Raw genomic sequence first — 23,877 nt, 5'->3', positions numbered from 1 at the left:
ATTTTTGTGAGTTTTAAGATCTAGCATGTTAGAATTATGCATGAAACAAGAGTGAATGTCCCTAAATGAGTGAATCAGCTTAGAGTGAGATGAATTAGTGATTTATGTTGACACTTCCAAATGTTTTGTCCATATTTTTTTCTTTTCAGCCACATTCGAAGTAGTTGAGATTGAAGAGTGGCTGACTTCTGGTCTGGCAATGCAGTATTTTACTTTAGTATAATTGCTAGACATTTATGTATTCTAAAATGTAAGTTACTGTACAAGTGCTTACTTTTTAGATTTACTGAAGGAATTTTATCACTTGCTTTATTTTAGTTTTATTGATATAACAAAAGGCAGAAAGGAAATTTTGATCGTTAAAATAGTGTGGAATAATAATATTTTTGATAGGATTAAACTGTAATTTTAGCATTAGTTAGAAAAACGATGTCTTAAAACACGAAACATCAGAACCAGTATATACATTTTATTTTTTTTAATTGAGAAATTTTTTGTAACTTGATTTTACACGTTTATTTATTGGTCCAACAAGCATTTATTGAGTACTTGCTATGTGTTAGATTTTTGGCTAGGGATTGAAGATTCGAAACTGGTAAGTCATTGTTCCCTGCTCTTTAGAAGGATTCAGTCCTCTGAAAGAAACAAATATGAAAATAAGATGGACAGAGAGTGAGATATAGTGAATATTATAAGAGAAATATACACTAGGTAGAGTTGTACTATAAGGGAAAAACTACTCTGCCTCTATTTGGGAGGATTAAGAAAAGATTTTTAAAGGAAAAAAACGTTTATTTAAAAACAGTTAATCATAAAACAGATCCGAAAATCTGTGAAGATTTAAATACAATGGATCACAATATAAAATGTAATCTGTATTTGGGACCATGGCCTGAGCACCAGTTTGTTGTTTTGGCTAATACCTATTGAGTGCCCATTAAGTGTTAGGAATTGGTCTGTATACTGGGGTACACGAAGGTGGGGCCAGAGTGGATCAGATATGATTCCTGCCTCATGGAGCTTACAGCCTACTGGGACAAACAGACAATAAACCAGTAAACACACAAATACAGATTTAGGAAGAGAACAGGGTCTGTTAAAATATCAACTGAAGTATAATTTTGAATAGGGGAGGTTTTATATAAGGCTTCTCTATGGAAACCACATTTAGGCCAAGACTTCTAAGAGTTAGGTGAAGGAGGGCAGTGGTGTTTCAGGCAAAGAAAGCAGCGTGTACCAAATCCCCGACGGATGGAAGACTTGGTGTGTCACTGAACTTAAAAAAAAAAAAAAAAAAAAAAAGGCTGGAGTTTAGTTAGTGCATGAGGGGCAAGTGCGGAAACACATTTGCAGAGATAGGTGGGGGCCTACTCACGTAAGGCCTGGTGGTTTACAATAAGGAATTTGGATTCTATTCCAAGCCCAGTGGGAGGCTATGATGAGATTTTGAGCCAGAAAATTACATCATTTAATTTATGTTTTGAGAAGATAACTCTACCACCAAGGTCTTTGGAGAAAGTCAAAAATGGAAAGAGGAGATAAATTTAAAAATGAATACATTGCCTGCAACAGGAAGAAAAGGGAGCTTGGACAAGGGGGACGACAGTGGAAATGAAAAGAAAGGGAGATCTTTGAGATACGTTTGAATATGAAAAGACATTATATTCCCCAGTGGGGAATAGCCTGGACCTTTCCAGTATGTAACCTCATCTTCTTCTGCAGGAATTAGTAGGCTAACAGAGCGCTTCAGCACAGATGTTTGACTTAGGCACTCCGGGTTCAAATCTAGCTCTGAAACTTACTAGCTGTGTGACCTTGTGCAAATCACTTAACCACTCTGTGCCTTAGTCCCCTTCAATGTAAAATGAATATAGTATTAAGACCACATAAGAGATTATGAGGATTAAATGAGTAAATATATTTGAGCCCTTAGAACAGTGTCTTGATACAGAGCAAGCACTATGTAAACCTCTGCTATCACTGTTTTACTTTGAGAGATATTGCTAGGAACTTTGTTTAGATATGATGAGGTTTTTGTTCTTGGCTCACAAGTGGTAGTGGGAAACATTGGATCTTGAAATTTTCAGACTAATAGAATTTTAGTTTTCTGCCATATTACCTAATCCTTTATGATAGTATACATATTTACTTATAAAGATTATTTCTTTTATTTTTTGGAAACCACATCAAATGTAGATCTTTGTTTCCTTTGGAACACATTTCATCGGGGGATCTTAATGTTATCGGTGATGACCAAGGATTTGTCATCACTGATAACATTTTGGGCTGACACATGCTAGATATATTAAACACCAGTTATCACAACAATTCCTTACTCATCATCCTACTATGTAAAAGGATTTTGAAGGGTCATTATCATCATTTTAAGGTTCTTAAAATTTTTTAATAAAAAGCAGGTCAAGGGTGTTGATTCAGTGCTTTCGTTTATCTCTGTAACAAAGGAGGGAAACTAAATAATTGAAAAGTTCACTAAAGACTTTAAGTCAAGGCCTCAGGTGTCATATAGTTTGTGAGAGGCTGGGTTAAAAAAAAAAAAAAAAAAGTCATATTCATCTCCTTTTATTTACTTTTTACCTCCTTCCAAGAAAACAGAATTGTCAGTGGTAGCCCAGAAAGGAACAAAAATCACAAAAATGCAGACTGAGGTCTTCGTGGAGTCTAGGAGGGGCAGCCCCAACTCCTTGCTGGTAGTGTTAGAAGATATGTAAGAACTGATTTTGTGAATATGAACTGATTCCATCTCCTTCTTTCCTCTTCAAACACGTAGGTCCTGATGATGTAAATCCTTGAATAAGTAATTATCAGGAGCAAAGTGAAGCATATGCTAACTTTAATCACATTAAAATTTGTATACTGGACCTGGTTTGCCAAAACAATAGGGTATTTCACTACTATATGCTTGTAAGAGATGCCCACCAAGTAGTCTCTGCTCATTAGGAGCACCTCAAAGCTGTGGACTCAGAAACAAACGGGGCTGAGTACTAATCTTTCAGTTACTGTAATGACTGGTTTTCTTTGGAGAGTATTAAAGAGTAATTTCTCTTTCAAACACACACATCTCAATTATTGTTTCAGGATTATCCATCCTATACAGCCTTTGGCCAAAACCAGTATGCACAGTATTATTCAGCATCAACGTATGGAGCGTATATGACATCAAATAACACAGCCGATGGCACACCCTCTTCAACCTCTACTTACCAGTTGCAGGAATCTCTCCCAGGACTGACTAACCAACCAGGTACAGATCTTCACCCAGGTGAAATACTTTTATATGTTTTGCAGTATCTAGTAAAATGCAGAAAGTGGACATTCCGAAAACATGGCTGAAAGCTCTCAGATAATTGTGCTGATGTTTAATCTGTGATAGCATGACTGTATAAAATGAGGCTCTTCTGGCATTCCAGAAGATCCTTCTTTTAGATATGGGACAGATAGGCGATTTTAATCTCTAAATGATGGTGTACATATAAATATGGAGCTTTTACCAGACTCATTATTCATTTTGTGAAGAACTTGCAACAAAGTTGTAATATTATCTTCCTTGAGTATGACTGATATTATTTCCTTTATGCTAAAGAGACTGCATAAGCCCTTCACCTTTGTAAGTTGTTAGTAGCTCTAGCCAGTGAACATTTCCTACATTCCTGGGATTTGTAGAATCAGTGGTAGGTAGTTTAATGTCTTTGTGTGATCAGTGTGTATTTAAAATCCGTTGTGTGTTTCATTATCTGAAACTTGCAGTATTCAAATTGCATTTGCTACACATAATTTGACACAGCTGAAGTATTTAAAGTTAAAAGCAAATTTAACAGAGACTCAGCATAATCCTAAGAAAAGTTCCAGGACTTTTTGGAGAAATTATTGAGATGGTTCTAAAATCACAAGGAAAGGTGGATGAATTAGAATAGTCAAAACTATTTTTAAAAATAAGAACAAAGTTTGAAGACTCAGATTACCTGATTTAAAGACTTATAATGTACAGTAATCAAGGGAATGTGAAAGGATAGACGCATAGAGCAATGAAACACAATGGAGAGTCCAGAAACAGAGGCGTATTTATGCTAGAAAGCAGATTTTTGAATCAGGATACAAAGGCCAGTCTTTTTAAACAAATGGTGCTGGAACAATTGGACATCTATGTGCAAAAGAGGAAAGAAACTCAACTTGTATACAAAAATTACCTCAAAATGGATGTAAGCCTACATCTAAAAAGCTAAAACTATAAAACTTCTAGAAGAAAAAAATGGTGAAAATCTTTGTGACTCTGGGCTACATAAAGATTTTATAGATATGACATTAAAAACACAATTCATACAAGAAAAGAACAGATAAAATTAGATTTCAAAAAATTGTAAAGAACTTTTGCTCTTCAAAAGACACTGTTATAAGAATAAAAAGACAAGCTATAGATTTGGAGAAAGTATTTATAATGCACATACTGATAAAGGAATTATAGAAACATATAAAGAACTCTCAAAAGTCACTAAGAAAAATGAGGTTAAGAAATTTTTAAAATATCAGTAATTTGTTCAAGTATATTTTTCTGCCTTCGGTTATTTGCAAGATCCAAATTCATCTCTACTTCTTTTTTACTCAGCTTTGGATGGGAGGGAAAATAGGGAAACATGGTCACAATACTGTAAAACACTCTTTTTAACTGGACCAGTGGGGCCAAGATGACTCAATGCCATTAAACGATTGTTTATTGAGTGCATGTTAAGTATCAGCACTGTGCTAGAAACTGGTATTTCAGCAGTGAATGAGCTCCTTGCACACCTTTAGCTTCCATTTAACAAGCAAGACAAGGATCAAGCAAGTAATTACAATAGTGAGAAAGGGAAAATGGTAGGTCATATGGGGGATATTAACAAGTAAACTAATTTGGACATAAAGTAAAAATGAAACTGATATTTTAAGCAACAGCCAAGATATGTTTATATCATGAATTGATGAAATGATAACATTCATGATTTGTAGTTCCCTGTTCAGAACATAATCTTTACCTGTGGGTCCAAGAAATAATTGTCTAGTAGATGCAGCTTGTCTTTGATGCCCCTACATTTTAGTTTCTTTCCCCTTACCTTCCTTTTATATCCTCCTACCTGTGAACACACAGCCCCTTTGAATTTCTGGTCCTTGTCCCTTTGGGGCTCTCTGTTTTGGATTTTTCAGCTAGCCTTAGCCTCCCTGGGTATCTGTACCTCTTGCAAGGCCAGGATTAGGGTGAGGTCAGTGAAGCACCCAGAGCAAAAAATGTAAGGTGGAACTCATTCTTAAATTTTGTGCCCTAGGCACCTTACTCATTAGCCCCAGCCCAAATCACATGTTCCAAATCTGTCATGATCCTCTTTGGGTCAATACTTGCATCGCATCAAAGATCTTCTTTCATTCAAAGAATGAATGATTTCAGAATTCCTTGCTTAACAAGCAGTTACTTTAGGAAGGGAGATATTGGAAGGTTTTTCTCAGTGATGAATGTGTGGGGAAAACAAGGTAGGGTGAGTATTTAAAAATGAAATCACAGATATATTTAATCATCAAGATATCAGAGACTGAATGACAGACAAGACCAGCAGGGTGTTTTTTTAATTTGCTAGACTACAGCTACCAAGAATGAAACCCATTTGTGTACTCAGATACGGTATATGCTATGTAGAGCTTTGTGTAAAATGTTGCTTTTGCTCCAATTTCCATATAATCACAAGAAAGCTTCTCTGCAGGAAAAACACAGATGGTTACTTTCCTTATTAGAATAATCAGTATTGAAAATAGCTATTTATTCATATTAAATATATTAAATGCAGGCAGGTAGATAGTCTGAGTATGTGACTTTGGATGTGACACATTCACATATGGAATTCTGACTTTCACTATCAGAATGCTGCAATTTCATCAGGCCTCCATTGGTTGCTAAGGCTAAGAAATATAGTTTGACATCATTTTCGGATTTTATTAGACTGTCTGTTGAATTTAAAGAAGGAATTAATTCTGCTTATAACTATATTATTCTCTCAACCAGAATTGTAACAACACACATGTCTGGATCTTTAAAGAATTATATGACCTCAGACCTTCAGTCAATGTAGTTTTAAGTTTAATTTTGCCTTTTTAGATCTGGCATATAGCCAAAAAGCAAACAAGTTTATAACTATGGAATTTTTCTTTATTATTGATGGAATCTGATGTATTTAGTTCAAGGGCAAGAAAAGTATTTCCCGTTGACTGGTTCTGCATTTTGGACTTAAAGTAGAAACCTAAAATGAAACCCACAGTTTTTCATAGAACAGTTACTGTTGAATTCTACTTTTATAATGAAAACATACCTTATATTCAGTAAGAGACAGCTGGTTGTTCTGATTTAGAGATAAGCTTAATGAAATAAAGTGGGATCTAAATATCCCAAACTTAAAAGGTACAGTTATTCATTACTGTACTGATTAAAGGATAATTATTCAATCATGTATAGTATTGGGTCAAGAAAAGCCTAGGGCAATTTTGTAATGACTGATGTTATTTGGAAATTGCAAATAGCATTCCATTATTTAATTTACCTTATTAGGCAGTTTGACAGTGGATTTAAAGAAACACTACAATGCTGATTAAGAGCAGACATTTTACTTCATTATCTTTCCAAAGGTCTTCTTTAAGGTAAAATTTATATTGGGTATATCATATTTTTTATTTGTATATGAAAGTTTGAGGACAGATTCGCACATGAAGATGAGAAATATTTTTATAGCTCCTCCTTTTAAAATATTTTAAACATCTTTAAGATCAAATACAGTTAGTCTTGTATAACAATATTGTGTTTTACCCTGAGACTCTGACAAACGTTACAATACGTTAGCTAAATGAACCTAACAAGGGCTCCAGAAAAGTAAAGGATGTAGTAAGATCATTTCACTCTCTGAAAAGAAGCCAATTTCTTAGGCAGAACACAGCAGCCTTTTGATAACTTCATGGTATTTCACGTAAGGAAAGGAAGGGAAGCAAAGTGCTAACTCATCTAATGGAAACTAACAAGAGGATTTAGATAGAAAGGACCACATTCAACTGCTCTGCCAATTTATATTTTCCCTACCTGTAGCATTGCTATGCCCTTGTGCAATTACCTGAGTGAAATTTGGCAGAGGCACTGGAATTAACAGCTTTCTCCTTTTAAAAAAAGTGTCAACAAATGTTTAATGACTGGTTGAGCTCAAGTTCCTGGTTTTACCCTCTATCAGAAGAAAGGATAGCACCTTCAAAAGGAATAGAGGTCAGTACAATTCCACCCGGGTTATTGCTCTAGGAGCCCAGATGTATCGCATGGCCTTTGCAGGACACGCTCTTTTACTTCTGTGAAGTTCTTTCAGTGAATTCTTTGGCCCTCCATCTCACAGAAATTATATAACGCCCATGTGACTTTTTTAAAAATTTCTTGTTTAACTGACAAATAAAAAAGTGTATATATCGGCTCAATGATCGACACCTGTAATCTCAGCTACTCTGGAAGCTGAGGCAAGAAGATTGCTTGAGTCCAGGAGTTTGAGTCTTTAAAAATAAATTGTATCTACTTTTGTGTATAACCCATTGTTTTGAAATACATATACATTGTGACATGGCTAAATTGAGCTGATTAATGTATGCATTACCTCACATGCTTATCATTTTGTGGTGAGAAACCCGAAAATCTATTCTCTTAGTGATTTTTAGAAATACAGTACATTGTTATTTCTTCTAGTGACATGTTGTAAAATAGGTATCTTGAACTTACTTCCTCTTGTCTAGCTGAAGTTTTATGTCCTTAGACCAACAGTTCCCCAGTCTCCCTCTCCAGCCACCTTAGCAACCACCATCTTACTCACTTCTTCCATGAGTTCAACTTTTTTGCACTCCACATGTAAATGAGATCATGTAGTATTTGTCTTTCTGAGCTTAGCTTATTTCACTTAACATAATGTTCTCTAAGTTCATCCTTGTTGTCTCAAATGACGGGATTTTCTTTTTTAAGGCCAAACAGTATTTCATAATGTACATACACCACATTTCGTTTGTCCGTTTATCCATTGATGAACACTTAGGTTGACTCTATATCTTGGCTACTTGTGAATAATGCCACAGTGAACATGGAAGTGTGGATATTTCTTCAACATACTGATTTCATTTCCTTTGCTATATACCCAGCGGTGTGATAGCTGGATCATATGGTAGTTCTGTTTTTAGGAACTTCCATAGTGTTTTCTATAATGGCTGATATGGTTTGGCTGTGTCGCCACCCAAAATCTCATCTTGAATTGTAATCCCCCTAATCCCCATGTGTCAAGGGAGAGACCAGGTGAAGGTAATTGAATCATGGGGCAGTTTCCTCCATGCTGTTCTTATGATAATGAGTGAGTTCTCATGAAATCTGACAGTTTTATACATGTTTGGTAGTTCCTTCTGCTTTCCTTCTCCTTCCTGCCGCCTTGTGAAGAAGGTGCCTTGCTTCCCCTTCCCCTTCTGCTGTGATTGTAAGTCTCCTGAGGCTTCCTCAGCCATGCTGAACTGAGTCAGCTAAACCTCTTTCCTTTGTAAATTACCCACTCTCGAGTAGTTCTTTATAGCCATGTGAAAACAGACTAAATGGCTGTGCTAATTTACACTCCTACCAGCAGTGTGCAAGATTTTCATCCTCCACAGCATCTCCTACACTTGTTATCTTTCCTCTTTTAGATAATAGCCATTTTAACAGGTGTGAGGTGGTATCTCATTGTAGTTTTAATTTGCATTTCTTTGATGATGAGTCATGTTGAGCATTTTTCATACAACTGTTGTCATTTTTATGTCTTCTTTTGAGTGATGACCATGCCAACCCATTGCCCATTTTTTATTTGGGTTATTTGTTTTTTACTATTGAGTCGTTTCAGTTCGTTATGTGTTTTGGATATTAACCCTTTTATCAGATGTATGGTTTGCAAATATTTTCTCTCTCTCTACTAGGTTGTTATATGACTCTTTTATAAGTAGAAGCAGATCTAGGTTTGACCTTTTGGTAACCTGAAGAGTCCACTGCTGTTTGCCTGAGAAAGTATAACCAAATGGTTAAAGCAGGAGTTCTGCAATCATACCAGTGTTGCATCATACAAGCTATTTAATTTTGATAAATTAATTCCCTCTTCTCCAGTTTCTCCATTATTAAAAGACAATAATGAAGGACCTAATTCACTGGTTGGAGTAAGGTTTGAGTCTCACACACACACACACACACATGCACACACATACACACACAGATATATATACACACACATATATATACAGACATACACATATATATATAAAATGTTTCATAACAAAGAGCTTTGACAAATCAATAAGACAAAGACAAACAACCTAGTTTTCTTAATGGGCAAAAGATCTAACAGTTACTTCATTAAAAATAAGATATCAAATGGACAAGAAACATGAAAAAGTATTCTTCATAATTACTCATCAAGAAAATTCTAATTAAAACCACAGTGAGATACCATCACACACCCAAAATGGTGAAAATAAAAAAGACTAACAATATCAAGTATTGACAAGAATGTGGAATAACGGAAACTCTCGTTGTGGTAAGAGAGTAAATTAATACTGTCTTTAATAAAAATGGGCAATGGGTTAGCATGGTCATTAATACACTGAAAAGAGAGTAATACACTGAAAAAAGGTCAGTGTCTGTCAAAGATGAACATATGCCTTCCTTCTGACTCAGGAATCACATTGTCAGGTATACATACCCAAGAGGAATTAAGAGCTTATATCCACAAAGACATGTACAAGAATGTATATAGCAGCTTTATTTATAGTAACCTAAAATTGTGAATAACTCAAATGCCCAGCAACAGAATGGATACACTGTAATAGATAGAGTGTAGTATATATACATGAAGAAGTTCTAGCCACATTAAGGAAAGGACAACTGCTGTCCCAGGCTAGAATATGGATTATCTCACAGCAGTGAATGAAGCCAAACACGTATTTCAATAAAAAAAAAAATTTTAAAGAGCAGTGCATGACATGTACTAAGAGGTGAATAAATGTAGAGTTACCTTTCATAGTTTTCTTAAAAGGCTGTCTTTACCCCCATCAAAACACTTCTGCTCATTTTTTGTCCAAATTCTTAGAGCCCTTTTAAGATTCTTCAGTAATTTGAAAAGCATCAATGGGAATAAAGTCTTAGGTTTACTGAAACCTGGATACGTCCTATAACCACAGTCTTTTCCCTTTCCTCTTCTGCTCTTTTCACCCCTTTGCTGTGACAGCTACTGGATCCCAGTTCATTTGAATAGCAGAATTATTCCTGCTAAACTCCTCCTTTATGGACTCAGCCTACAACCACCCATGATTGGGATTTCTCAAGTTTTTGTCCTGTCAGCTCTTGCACTGTGGCAGGAACAAAGTTGCCTATGATAGTTAACACTTGAAAATTGATCTATAATGACTATAAGGAGAGGTTTTATGGAATGTCATCCAAAATGTTTTTTAAATGCATGCTTTATAAGTGAGGGTTAATTTTAATCACCATTTTATTTGAAAGCAGACATTTGGTTTGTGGGATATAGTAACCTCAGGAAAATTCTGTTTCAAAAATAATTAAAAATGGAACTTTTATGTTATTTTATTTAAAAGTTGGTGTATATTCAGACACCTAAAGACTAATTTAATGTCTATACAAATAAGGTGAAACATGATTGACTATAAGACAAGGCTATATTCAACCCCATAACTTAAAAACCTTATTACTATGCTATCTACTCTCACCCAGGTGATAACATAGACCTATGAACTGAACTATGCTGGCAATATTTTAAGTGCAAACAATATCTGGAGCACAGGCATATTTTTTTGATCATGTCCTGACATGCAGTGTTTCCCAAAGAAAATGTTAGAGGTTAGCGATGTAAAAATTACTGTTTCTTAGAAAAAGTGATGCCTAGTTCGTTCAGATTTGTTTATTTAGATTAATAACTGCTTGGTTGTCCTCAGGATTATTTTATTTTAATTTTTAAATTTAATGGTAAAAAATGATAGCCATAATATCTTTTCGTTTCAAAATCATGTAATTTAAATTTAATGTAGTTTGCCTTCTGTCTTAGAAATTTTCGCTTTATACATATAATTTAAATGAAATTAAACATAAATCAGATTTATCCCTCAGTAATCCAGAAAGCTGCTATGAAACTGAGATTTAGAGAGATTGACTAAAATACTTGAATTCATGTAGTAATTCTGACTCTTCAGCTTGTTATACTGTATCTCACAGTTGCCTCAGTTTATCTTAACAATTGTTCCCACAGGTTTGCCACTACTCAGTACTCTCTACCTCCTAGCATACATGCTCACAAGCTTTAATCATTTCAGAGTTTAGGTATCTATGGGACATGCAGAAATATTAGATAAAAAGTCTGAAACTTAAGACGTGGCCTAGTTGGAGATATAGGTTTACGTATGAGTCATCACAGATAGGGTCATTAACACATGAGAGAGTTAAGTCCCCTAGATTGTGTGGAGTGAGGACAGTGATCAGACGATGGAATTCTGACATACTAGCTCATAAGGAATGGGAAAAGTACAGGAACCAATGTTTTCTCGATGGAGAAGGACTGAGTGGAGTGATTCTAGAACTAGGAGAGTGCACAGTATCAGCTGTCAAATAGTAGTTTCGAAGAGGTGGTGTTTAAGAGAATCACACACAGCACAGAGATCCTGGAAGACAAGGACTGAGTCTGTCTATTGCATTTGTCAACAAGGTGATTTCTGGGGACTCTTAGCAGGAGTATTTTTATCGTGTTTTGGTGAACTGAAGCTAGATTATGATACATTGGATATCAGTAAGTGGGGACAGATGTGCTGTCCGGTGCTGCAGCCACTGGCCACACGTGACTCTTGAGCACTTGTAACGTTGCTGGTGTAGATTGAGATCTGCTCTAAGCATAGAATGCTGCACAACATTTTGAAGACTTAGTATGAAAAAGAAAATATAAAACATATAATTGATAATTTTATATTGATTACATACTGATATGATAACATGAATATATTGAGTCAATTAACACATTGATTACATACTGATATGATAACATGGATATATTAGGTCAATTAACGTATAAGTAATACTAATTTTACATATCTCTTTTTACTTTTTTTTAACATAGCTGATAAAAACCTTTAAAATTTTATATAAGATCACATTTGTGGCTCACATGGTATTTCTGTCATATAGCACTAGTACGTACTATTTTAAGAAGTGTTATTTAAAAGAGAAAATGGAAGCAAATAGTATCTAGATGGAAATGCAGGTCAGAGGGAAGGACTTTTAAACTTATCAGTGACCCCAAGCAATGGGGGAGGTCTAAGGGAAGATGAGAGAGGGTTTGACTAATGAAGCGTGACTTCCTAGGAGGTGGGGTTGGGAGTCATGTTTGCAGGTGGAGGGATGGAATTGATCCAGAAGAAGACATCTCATTCTCTGAACTGTGACAAAAAAGGAGGTGAGGACATATCTAAATGGAGATAAATATGTAGGTGAAGGTATAGACAGGAAGTTGAAGGCATATGGTATAGAAAAGACATTCAAGTTTGATAGATCACAGATTAAAACTAGTAGGAGTTTGTGTAAACTACAAAAGTTCTGACTCACTTGTGTGTGCTTGGGATTATAAATCTCTTTTTTGCCATACAGAGGTTTTATGGTATAGGAATTTGTTAAGATAATTAATAATGAAGACTCATACTTGATCTAATAATGAAGTACTATTCTTGACACAAGTCATGTTATCTATAGCAGAGTTCGATACCATGCAGAGTCCCTCCACACCCATCAAAGATCTTGATGAGAGAACCTGTAGGAGTTCTGGGTCAAAGTCCAGAGGAAGAGGCCGGAAAAATAATCCCTCCCCGCCTCCTGATAGCGACCTGGAGGTATGCCTACTCATTCTTAAAGATTATAGTATGATGCTTTATTTTACTGAGTGATACATTCTCTATCTTGCAGTTCCATTATGTTTCAAACTTAAAAAACAAGATATGCTCACGCCTATGATCCCAGTACTTTGGGAGGCCAAGGCGGGCAGATCACAAGGTCAGGAGATCGAGACCATCCTGGCTAACACAGTGAACCCCATTTCGACTAAAAATACAAAATATTAGCCGGACATGGTGGCAGGCGCCTCTAGTCCCAGCTACTCGAGAGGCTGAGGCAGGAGAATGGCATGAACCTGGGAGGCAGAGCTTGCAGTAAGCAGAGATCGTACCACTGCACTCCAGCCTGGGTGACAGAGCAAGACTCCGTCTCAAAAAAAAAAAACAAGATATATAATGAATTGAATGGACCCACTTTGTCATAGGCATTTTACAACTCTGAAGTTTGAGATTCCATCCATTATCATAGCAAAATTAAAAACAACAATATAAAGATGATATGGCTCTGCAAATTCTTGGCCTGAGATCATTGCATGTTTTGATCTAAATTGGCACTGGAAAATTTTAAAAATATAGCCATTGTTTGTGAGATACTTTTCTGTGTAGCACTGTATTTCATAGCACTAAAGTAATGAAAGATGTCCAAATGGGTCATTAGGTTTAAAAAGATAAAAGTAATTTGTATAGAAAGAAAAATTCATCTTCTAAAAATAGGACAAATTTCAATAATTTAATAATATGTGTTAAAATTTGTGTATCTGAAAATTTCACTATATGTCATTTTTCTACTTATGAGCTCTTTTAAGATATCTCTGTACTAAGCAGGGTTGATTTTTATTATAAAACATCAGGAGAAACTATTCTTAACCATAATATGTTACTTCTTACATACCGCACACTTCAGTTAAGAAAAAAATTGAACTTCCAGATTTCATAAAATCAAGTGACAGACGTTGTGCTTCTTTATGAGAGATAACTTCCTTTTCTTGAACAACAGCAGCAAGTTCACATCGCCTCAAGAACTTGACAGGTGATATAAATGAGGGACCGGGCTGAGTTGCCCAGCAGACTGTGAGGAGCTCAGAGTGAAGGCACGTTCTAAGAGACCTGCCTGTCCCTGCCATGTAGGAATGGCAACCAGCCTGACCACAACTTCTAGTTGCTGTGCTACAGTCAAAACTCTGAAGTTTGTGGGAAATTGCCTAGTTTTCAAATGTTAATTCATAATTTGAAATCTTTCAAAACTCCAGAGAGTCCAACATGCCTGCTGGCCTAATATGACCCCAGGATCCATACTTGACAATTCTGTTTAGCGGTTACTCATTGATTCTTTTAAATATTTCTTTAAAATCTGATTCTTTGCATAAATTGTGAACGTTTATGAATCCCTAAGGTATGAAACTTTAAAATATGTAGAGTTTCAAGCATGCTTCTATCATAAAGTCTGAATGCATCTCTTTTTGGTGTTAACTACAAGTAAATGTATGGATGAATTTATTCAAGTAAGGACATCTGACTCTTAAGCTTATAATTATTTGTATAATTCCTGCTCCTCAGGCTTTATAGGAGTTAGATTTGGCAAATTTGAGAAACAGAAAAAAGGAATAGTATTATTTTCTATAAAATGATATCAAGATGATCTCTAACAAGAAAGGGAGACATTTTCTGCTTATAAATAGATTTCTGTTTCCTTGGACTTTTTAATTTTCTGATAATTTATGTTTTGTCTTCAGCGTGTGTTTGTCTGGGATTTGGATGAAACCATCATTGTTTTTCACTCGCTGCTCACCGGGTCTTACGCACAGAAGTATGGCAAGGTAAGAAATCAAGAAACATTACTCCGAGAAATCTTGTTATACTTTTTTTTTTGGTTTAAAATCAGGGGCCATTTAAAGATGCTTTTAAGTGTTTTTTATTGCAGTCTGTGAAATCTTCTCTTAATTATCTATTTCTAGTATCTTATAGTTCTTTAATGTGAACTGGGAAATTTAACAAAGCTAATTATAAATTGAATTCCTTGCTGTTTCTTCAAAAGAACTGAGTCTTCTACATCCAGACCAAGCTGCTTAGTCTCAGATCATTATTTTAGAAAAAAATTTGTAGATCGAAATGGACTTTAAAACATTATAAAATCATATATTATCCCCAATAAAAGAGCTTTAAGAAATTTTTTGAACTAATTTGTTGCAACTGTATAGCAATAGCAAGTAATCTTTCGTCTGACAGATCTTTTGGATTTATGAATGAGTGTTTTTCTGTAACTTGAGTACACATATGAACAGCAACCGAGGTAACACCCCCTCCCATATACAAAGTTAGTGATAGATGGTCTCGTGCTCACCTGCCTTTCTCTCTTGCTAGTGTTTTTATTTTTTCTTTTATTTATGTATGTATTTATTTTATTTTTATTATTATTATTTTTGAGACAAAATCTCACTCTGTCCCCCAGGCTGGAGTGCAGTGGCATGATCTCGGCTCACTGCAGCCTCTGCCTCCCGGGCTCAAACAATACTCTTGCCTTAGCCTCTCAAGTAGCTGGGATCACAGGCCCCCGCTGCCACCCCTGGCTAATTTTTGTATTTTTAGTAGAGACGGGGTTTTACCACGTTGGCCAGGCTGATCTCAAACTCCTGACCTCCAGTGATCTGCCTGCTGCTCCGCCTCCAAAATGCTGGGATTACAGGTGTGAGCCACCATGCCTGGCATCTATTTTTATAGTTAGCTTCTTGTAACATCATTGTTACAAGCCTCTGTGAGTGCTTCTCCAAAGACTGATGCAACTCTAACAGGCTTTTTGGCTGGAAACACAGCTGTTTAGGCCCTACCTGTTTAAGTCTTAGACTTTGTAGGGCTCATAATCAAACTAGAGCCAACTCAGAATGTGTTTGCTTACTGTCAGTTACTATACTCAAAGTTGTATCTTTGGTTCCTTTACATATCACACTTACAGAAATGTCTTCCTGTGTCTTCATAGCATTCCATTATTTGATAATATCTCATGCTCATGCAGTTTTTAGCAACTATATTAAGCTTTGTCTTCTGGACAAGTAATGATAAAATTGCATTCAAGTCTAGTCTTCCTAAATTATACTTTGGGTGAATCTGCATTGCCATTTGGTTTTGGTATAGGTAATGGATATTGCTAAACAGATGTGAAGGTAACAATTTTGTTTAACAACCGTTTACAAGAAATGTTACCCCTTTATCACAAGTATCATCTAAAGCAATCTTCTACAAAGCAGGATGTATACATGTACACCAGACATACAAACCACTCCATTGGGATAAAGAAAGGAAATATTAGAATGAATACACACATACACACACATACATTTGTATCTCATATTTATTAATTTTTATTATCTGTTTCACAGTGCACATACTTTATAAATACATTGTCTTAGCTCTGCTGCTAAAACAAATCACCATAGACTAGGTGGATTAAATAGCAAACATTTATTTCTCACAGTTTTGGAGGCTGAGAAGGCCAAGGTCAACCTGTCAACAGATTGAATTCTGGTGAGGGCCTGCTTCCGGGTTGACAGATGGCAGTCTTCTTGCCATGTCCTCCACCTCACATGGTGGAGACCAGAGAGAAAAGGAGAGAAAGCAAACTCTTGTGTCTTTTTATAAGGACACTAATCCCATTCATGAGGGCTTACCCTAAGATCATAATTAAAATATAAGTATATAATTTATCAGTAAGTTATACAGAAATTTGGAGTACACACTTAATAGTCTACTACTGATGAAGTGTGCACCATAAAAAGTTTCCAGACAATAATCTGAAGGATTTCTTCTAAGTAGTATTGGCTTATCAGAAGTACACAGTAAATCCTGTTGAACTGATTGCAATATTTTTGTGCAGCTAAGTTTCATATTAGATAAGTGTTTAAACAATCTAATAAGCAGATTGGCCCGAATAAAGATCCTGTAAAATAGTCACCATGAGGGGTTATACCTAAATATCCATGTTGCCCCCATTGTGCCAAATCAGTGGTAGAACTCATCTTTTGGAATTATCGTTAGCCTTTTGACATATTTCCTGGCTTCACATCTTTATCCTTTTGTGGTCATTTTGATCTTTAAAAATAATAAGATCATTTGGAACCAAGGCAGTGATAAGGAGCATGGTAAAACTGTCACTGTATACATTTGTTTTATTTTTGTCAAAAATACCATAGCGTAATGAAGCTGCCTTTCTCAATTTACTCATAAACTGGCTTTAAGAGCAATTCCAAAAAGCAAAGTTCAACTTCTCTCAGCACTGCTGCATCATGGAAATAAAACTGTCAGCTCCCAGGATGTTGATGGAACATGCAGCACTCATTTCAACATACAAGTTTTATTTTTCCAAAGTACTGCCCTAAAAGGTTTTTTTCAAATACAAAATGGAGACCCTCTGTGCATCCTCTATACTTCCGGAAGGTTAAAACAGTAGAGAATACCAAAAGGGTGGGGCAAAGTGAGGGGAAGAAGGAAACTAACTTTTATGGAAGGCTCATGATGTGCCAGGCAGGAAGCATCCCACAGTGTGAAGGGGTAGGCTGTTCTCTCAAAGCTATAGATGAGGAAACATATACAGAGAAGTAATAATAATGTGTCCATAGCCACACAACCAGTCAATGGCAGAGATGAGTCCTGGGGCCCCAGATTCTTTGACGCCAGAGCCCACGTTCTTTCTGCCACAGCACATCGCATGGCCTAGCCAGTTAATATACTGGGAATGCAATAGAAAAGTAATATTTCCGAACAGGAGTAAAGACAATTTTAGTGAGGTTTTGCGTATGCAGTTGGGTGAGTTCTCTTTTAAGTTGTAATTTTAGTGATCTTCTCTCAGACACTTGGGATGTGTTTTCATCAAGAGGTAAAACTTAAGAAATATTCCATGAAATAGAATATGGCAGACAATCATCAGTACCTGCTGGTGGGGCAGAGTACGGAAAGAATCAGAGGCACTACTGGAAGGGAATGAGAAAGATAAACTTACATTTATAGGATACCTGTCATGTGGTTCAGCGGATGTTTGACATTTTAGAAGCAATAGGGTGGTGGTGAAAGGCAAAAGCTTTCGAGTCAGATAAACTTAAGTTTGAAAATGCAATTCTGATGCTGACAGCATTCTGACTCTGGCAAATTACTTAAATATTCAGTTTCAAAATCTGTAAAATGGGATTAACACCATCTGTTAGATTGACCACATTGAATAATGTTTTTACTCAGAGCAATTTAAGAAAACTAAAGTAAAAGCGTTTTTAGGCTATATTTTTTTCTAATAAAAATAAAAACACCCTTATTGAATTCCATGAAAACAACTTATATTGCCTTATTTATTGAATTATTGCTTATATTTTTTCTAAAAGTTGTTTTATCATTGACAGTTTTCTTAATATAATTCAGAAAATCGGCACTGCCTTTTAGCCAGTAAGAAATTACTATCTTGGCGTATTGAGAGGTAGCTAAATAAAGCCCATCTTGTGAAGCTGTGGACCACATACACCTCAGGGTTCACTGCAGATGGGACAGAGATGATGCTGGGTAGCTTCAGTTTCACCACAAACCATAACTGAAATATGGTAAACTAGAGCTCCTCAGACAGACTGCATTCCTTTAACAAATACTTAGTAATATCAATAGACATGCTTCTTGCTTTCATGGAGCTTACAAACAAAACAAAAAACAAAACAAAACAAAAAACACATTTCAGATCGTGGTAACTTCTGTGAAGAAGATAAAACTAGGTCGTATAACGAGTGACTGGGGTATGTGACTGAGGAAGTGACATTGGTACTGAGAGGAGCTAGTCCTACAAATTAGGAGAGAGGGAGAATTGGGAAGAACATTCCAGCAGTGGGTGCTGATCTTCCAGCGTTCCAGGAATATGAAGTCAAATGTGGCTGGAAGGTTGCAAACAAGAGAAAGAATACTACAAGGTAAAGGGAAGGAGGTGGAACAAGTTGGCGAAATAGAAACCCCCACTGATCGTCCTCCCTGCAGCAATACCAAATTGAACAAGCATCCACACAACAAAAGCACCTTCGTGAGAACAAAAAACCAGGTGAGCAATCACACAATACCTAGTTTTACGTCATATTACTGAAAGAGGCACTGAAGAGGGTAGGAAAGACAGTCTTGAATTGCCGACACCATCACCCCACACCAGTCTTCCAGCAGCAGCCGAATGACACAGAGAGAGAATCTGTGCACTTGAGGGAGGAAGAGTTCAGTAAGTGTAGGGTTTTGCATTGGAACTCAGTGCCCTTTCACAGCAGAAAGCAACACTGGGTAGAGCTTAGCCAACACCCATGGAGGGGGCATTTAGACCAGTCCTAGCCAGAGAAGAATCTCCCATCTCAGCTGTTGGAACCTGAGTTCTGGCAAAGCATCACCACCATGGGATGAAGTGCTCTGGGGTCCAGGCAGTTTAGGCCACAAGGACCACAATTCCTGGACAAGTCCTGCTGCTTTGCTGGGCTTGAAGCCAGTGGACTCTGCAGACACATGACCTGGTGAGACACCAACCAGGGCAGCCAGGGGAGTGCTTGTGCTACCCCGCCCTCAGCCCCAGGCATCTCAGCTCACAGCTCCAGTAGAGATGTCTTCCTTCCACTTGAGGGAGGAGAGTAAAGAGTAAAGAGGAATTTGCCTTGCAACTTGGATACCAACTCAGTCACAGAAAGAAAGGGCACCAGGCAGAGTCCTGAGGCCCCAATTCCAGGCCCTGGTTCCCAGATACCATTTCTACACATGTCCTAAAGGAGGCTTGCTTCCTTGAAGGGAAGGATCCAATCTTGACAAGATTCATCTCCTGCTGCTAAGATTCATCACCCTCGGGCTCTGAATAATCAACAGTAGTAGCAAGGCAGTACTTGCTGCAGGCCTTGGGTGAGACTCAGAAATGTGCTGGCTTCAGGTATGACCCAGCACATTCCTAGCTGTGGTGGCTATGGAGAGGGACTCCTTTTACTTGAGAAAAGGAGAAGGAAGAATAAAGGGGACTTCCTATTGCAGCTTAGGTACCAGCTTGTCAACAGTGGGATAGGGCACCAAGTCGACATGTGGGGTCTCTGATTCCAGGCCATGGCTCTTGGATGGCATTTTTGCACCTGCCTTTAGGTCAGAGGGGAGCCCACTGCTCTGAAGGGAGAGCCCTAGGCATGAGAGCATTCACCACGAGCTGACTGAAGAGCCCTTAGGCATTGAATGGACATCTGTGATAGCTAGACAGTACTTGCAATGGGCCTGGAGCAGTCAGTGGTGGTCATGGGGGAGAATTCTCTGCTTGTGGAAAAGGTAGGGAAAAGTGGGAAGGACTTTATTTTGTGGCTTGGGTGCCAGCTCAACCACAGTAGAATAGAATAACAGGTAGATTCCTAATAGAGCACCAGATAGATTCCAAATTCAGGTCCTAGCTCCTAGGTGGCATCTCTAGACCCACCAGGGACCAGGGGGAACTTGACACCCTGAAGGGAAGAATACAAGCCTGGCTAGCTGTGCCACCTGCTGATTGTAGAGCCTTGAGCAAACATAGGTGGTAGCCAGGCAGTGGTTACCACAGGCTTTGAATGTGACCCAGTCCTGTGCTGGCTGCAGATCTGACCTAGCACAGTCCCAGGGTGGTGGTCACAGAAGTGCTTATGTGTCACCCTTTCCCCAGCTCCAGGCAGCTCAACACAAGAGAGAGACCCCATTTGTTTGGGAGAAAGTAAGGGAATAGAACAAGTCTCTGCCTGGTAATCCAGAGAATTCTTTGAGACCTTATCCAAGACCCCCAAGAGGGTATCTCTATGAGTCTGCAGGAGCCACAGTATTACTGGGCTTGGGGTGCCCTCATTTAATGCAGATAGCATTACAGTGACCAAAAACTTAGATCACAACACCCAAGTTCCTTCAAATACCTCAAAAGCCTTCCCAAAAAGGACAGATATAAAGAAGCCCAGAAGCAGAGACTCCAGTAAATACCTAACTCTTCAATGTTCAGACACTGATGAGCATCCACAATCATCAAGACTATCCGGGAAAACATGACGTCACCAAACAAGGCACCCAGTGGTCAATCCTAGAGAGATGGAGATATGTGACCTTTCAGATAGAGAATTCAAGATAGCTTTTTTGAGAAATCTCAACAAAATTCAAGATAACAGAGAAGGAATTCGGAATCCTATAAAATAAATTTAACAAAGATATTGAAATAATTAAAAAGAATCAAGTAGAAATTCTGGAGTTGAAAAATGTAATGGACATACTGAAGAATGCATCAGAGTCTCATAACAGCAGAATTGATGAAGCAGAAGAAAGAAATAGTGAGCTTGAAGACAGGCTATTTGAAAATACACAGCCAGGGGAAACAAAAGAAAAAGGAAAAAAAAAACAGTGAAGCATACCTACAAGATCTAGAAAATAGCCTCAAAAGGGTAAATCTAAGAGTTATTGCCCATAAACAGGAGATGGAGGGGTGGAGCTAGAAGGTTTATTCAAAAGGATAATAACGGAAAACTTCCCAAACCTAGAGAAAGATATCAATATCCACATGCAAGAAGGTTCTAGGACACCAATTAAATTTAACCCAAAAAAGACTACCTCAAAGCATTTGATAATCAAACTCTCAAAGCCCAAGAATAAAGAAAGGATCCTAAAATCAGTGAAAGAAAAGAAATGAAGAACATACAGTGGAGCTCCAGTACATGGCAGCAGATTTTTCAGTGGAAACCTTATAGGCTAGAAGGGAGTGACATGACATATTTAAAGTGCTTAAGGATTAAAATATATATATATATATATATTTACCCTAGATTAGTATATCCAGTGACAATATCCTTCAAACATGAAGGAGAAATACTTTCCCAGACAAACAAAAACTGAGGGATTTCATCAACACCAGATTTATCCTATAAGAAATGCTAGAGGGAGTTCTTCAATCTGCAAGAAAGGGGTGTTAATGAGCAGTAAGAACTCATCTGAAGTTAAGAAACTCACTGGTAACAATAAAGTACACAGAAAAACACAGAATAGTGTAACACTGTAATTGTGGTATGTAAGCTACTCATATTTTAAGTAGAAAGACTAAAAGATGAACCAATTAAAAATAATAACAATGACAACTTTTCAAGACATAGACAGTAAAATAGGATATAAATAGAAACAACAAATAGTTAAAAAGCAGGGGGACAGAGTCAAAGTGTAGATTTTTAAATTAGTTTTCTCGTTAGTGGTTTGTTAGTCTGTTGGTTTATGTAACCAGTGTTACATTGCCATCAATTTCAATTAATGAGTTATATTACTTGCAAGCCTCATGATAGCTGTAAATAAAAAATATACAACAGATACACCAAAAAATACAAAGCAAGAAATTAAAACAAACAAACAAATCATCTTTAGTAAAAGGAAGGCAAGAAGAAGGAAGAGGAAACCACAAAACAACCAGCAAACAAATAACAAAATGGCAGGAGTATGTCCTTACTTATCAGTAATAACATTGAATGTAAATGTACTAAACTCTCCAATCAAAAGACATAGAGTGGCTGAATAGATAAAAAACCATGATCCATTGATCTCTTGCCTACAAGAAGCACACTTCACCTATAAAGACACACAGAGACTGAAAATAATGGGATGGAAAAATATATTACCTGAAAATGAAAACCAAAAAAGAGCTAGAGTAGCTATAGTTACACCCATCAAAGTGGATTTCAACACAAAAAGTAAAACAAAAAAAACTATAAAAATTAGACAAAAGAAGGTCATTATATGATGATTAAGGAGTCAAAGCAGCAAGAGGATATAACAGTTTTAAATGTGTATGCACTCAATACTGGAGTACCCAGCTATATAAAGCAAATATCATTAGTGCTAAAGAGAGAGAGAGAACCTCAATACCATAGTCACTGGAGACTTCAGCACCCCACTTTTAGCATTGGGCATATCATCCAGGCAGAAAATCAACAAAGAAACATTGGACTTAATCTGTACAGACTTAGACCCAATGGACCTAGTAGATATTTACAGAACATTTCATACAACAACTGCAGAATATACATTCTTCTCCTACACACATGGATCATTCTCAGTGATAGATTATATATTAGTATATAGTATATAGACAATACAAAGTCTTTAAAAATTCAAAAAAATTGAAACTATATTAAGTATCTTTGACCACAATGGAGTAAAATTAGAAATCAATAATGAGGAATTTTGGAAGCTATGCAAGCACATGGAAACTAAACAATAACTCCTGAACGACCAATGGGTCAATGAAAAAAATTAAGAAGGAAATTAAAAATTTCTTGAAAGAAAAAATTGAGTATGGAAACACAAAATAGCAAACCCTGTGGAATGCAGTGAAAGCAGCGCTAAGAGAAAAGTTTATAGCTGTAATTGTCTGCATCAAAAAAAGTAGAAGAACTTCAAATAAACAACCTAATGATGCTTTCCCAGTTCTTAAAGAACTGGGAAAGATCAGAGAAGAAATAAATGAAATTGAAATAAAAAAATAAAAAGATCAACAAAATGAAAAGTTGGTTTTTTAAAAAAATAAATAAAATAGACAAACCTTTAACCAGCCTTGCTAAGAAAAAAGAGAAGACTCAAGTAAGTAAAATCAGAAATGAAAAAGGAGACATAACAACCGATACTTCAGAAATTCAAATGATTCTTAGAGGCTACTGTGAGCAACTACATGCCAGTAAACCGGAAAATCTAGATGAAATGGACCAATAATTAAACATACAAAGCTGCCAAGATTAAATCATGAAGAAGTCCAAAACGTGAGGAGACCAATAACAGGAGATGGAAGCTGTAATAAAAAGTCCCCCAGCAAAAACAAAAAAAAAAGAAAAGAAAAGAAAGCCTGGGAGCCTATGGCTTTACTGCTGAATTTTTCAAAACATTTAAGGAAGAGCTAATAGCAACCCTGCTCAAACTATTCCAAAA

General features: G+C 36.7%; 1 protein-coding gene across 14 annotated transcripts in view; it reads left to right on the top strand.

The window, feature by feature from the left end:
• The window catches only part of EYA4 (EYA transcriptional coactivator and phosphatase 4), a 282,485-nt gene that overhangs the window by 222,231 nt on the left and 36,377 nt on the right, over positions 1-23,877 (top strand). For 7 of the 14 annotated variants that reach the window (XM_050787975.1, XM_050787985.1, XM_050787986.1 and 4 more), the window contains 3 exons: positions 3,097-3,280; positions 12,809-12,945; positions 14,679-14,762. In XM_050787975.1, coding sequence (XP_050643932.1) covers positions 3,097-3,280; positions 12,809-12,945; positions 14,679-14,762 — 405 coding nt within the window. The remainder of the gene's footprint in view (positions 1-3,096; positions 3,281-12,808; positions 12,946-14,678; positions 14,763-23,877) is intronic. The other 7 variants (XM_050787987.1, XM_050787983.1, XM_050787984.1 and 4 more) reach the window with 3 other exon arrangements.

This window comes from Macaca thibetana, chromosome 4 (genome assembly GCF_024542745.1).
Source record: "Macaca thibetana thibetana isolate TM-01 chromosome 4, ASM2454274v1, whole genome shotgun sequence".
Lineage (NCBI taxonomy): Eukaryota > Metazoa > Chordata > Mammalia > Primates > Cercopithecidae > Macaca > Macaca thibetana.
The sequence above is the reverse complement of the archived record's forward strand: the minus strand, read 5'-3'. Positions and strand labels throughout refer to the sequence as shown.